This window comes from Penaeus chinensis, chromosome 26, assembly GCF_019202785.1.
Source record: "Penaeus chinensis breed Huanghai No. 1 chromosome 26, ASM1920278v2, whole genome shotgun sequence".
Lineage (NCBI taxonomy): Eukaryota > Metazoa > Arthropoda > Malacostraca > Decapoda > Penaeidae > Penaeus > Penaeus chinensis.
In genome coordinates, this window is record NC_061844.1 from 13588523 (window position 1) to 13589487 (window position 965).

At 62.5% G+C, this 965-nt stretch overlaps 1 protein-coding gene across 1 annotated transcript in view; it reads right to left on the minus strand.

Moving 5' to 3' along the window:
* Window positions 1–912: 912 nt before the first annotated feature.
* The window catches only part of LOC125039014 (snake venom metalloprotease inhibitor 02D01-like), a 1471-nt gene continuing 1418 nt past the window's right edge, over window positions 913–965 (minus strand). Inside the window, exon 5 of the mRNA XM_047632733.1 lies at window positions 913–965. This exon is cut by the window's right edge and continues 11 nt beyond it. Within this exon, the coding sequence (XP_047488689.1) occupies window positions 913–965 (53 nt within the window).

The window sequence follows — 965 nt, forward strand, 5'->3', positions numbered from 1 at the left end:
TATCATTATTATCATTGTTACTCTTATTGCAATATCATCACCATTATCACTATAACACTATCATGGGAGCTGAGAGCCACCTGGCAGTCAGCTGGGCCATGGGGCCTGAGGGCCACCTGGCAGTCAGCTGGACCATGGGGCTTGAGAGCCACCTGGCAGTCAGCTGGGCCATGGGGTCTGAGAGCCACCTGGCAGTCAGCTGGGCCATGGGGTCTGAGAGCCACCTGGCAGTCAGCTGGACCATGGGTCTGAGAGCCACCTGGCAGTCAGCTGGGCCATGGGGTCTGAGAGCCACCTGGCAGTCAGCTGGACCATGGGTCTGAAAGCCACCTGGCAGTCAGCTGGGCCATGTGGTCTGAGAGCCACCTGGCAGTCAGCTGGACCATGGGGTCTGAGAGCCACCTGGCAGTCAGCTGGACCATGGGGTCTGAGAGCCACCTGGCAGTCAGCTGGACCATGGGGCCTGAGAGCCACCTGTTAGCCAGCTGCTGGGCCATGGGTCTGAGAGCCACCTGGCAGTCAGCTGGGCCATGGGGCCTGAGGGCCACCTGGCAGTCAGCTGGACCATGGGGCTTGAGAGCCACCTGGCAGTCAGCTGGGCCATGGGGTCTGAGAGCCACCTGGCAGTCAGCTGGACCATGGGTCTGAGAGCCACCTGGCAGTCAGCTGGGCCATGGGGTCTGAGAGCCACCTGGCAGTCAGCTGGACCATGGGTCTGAGAGCCACCTGGCAGTCAGCTGGGCCATGGGGTCTGAGAGCCACCTGGCAGTCAGCTGGACCATGGGTCTGAAAGCCACCTGGCAGTCAGCTGGGCCATGGGGTCTGAGAGCCACCTGGCAGTCAGCTGGACCATGGGGTCTGAGAGCCACCTGGCAGTCAGCTGGACCATGGGGTCTGAGAGCCACCTGGCAGTCAGCTGGACCATGGGGCCTGAGAGCCACCTGTTAGCCAGCTGGGCCATGGGT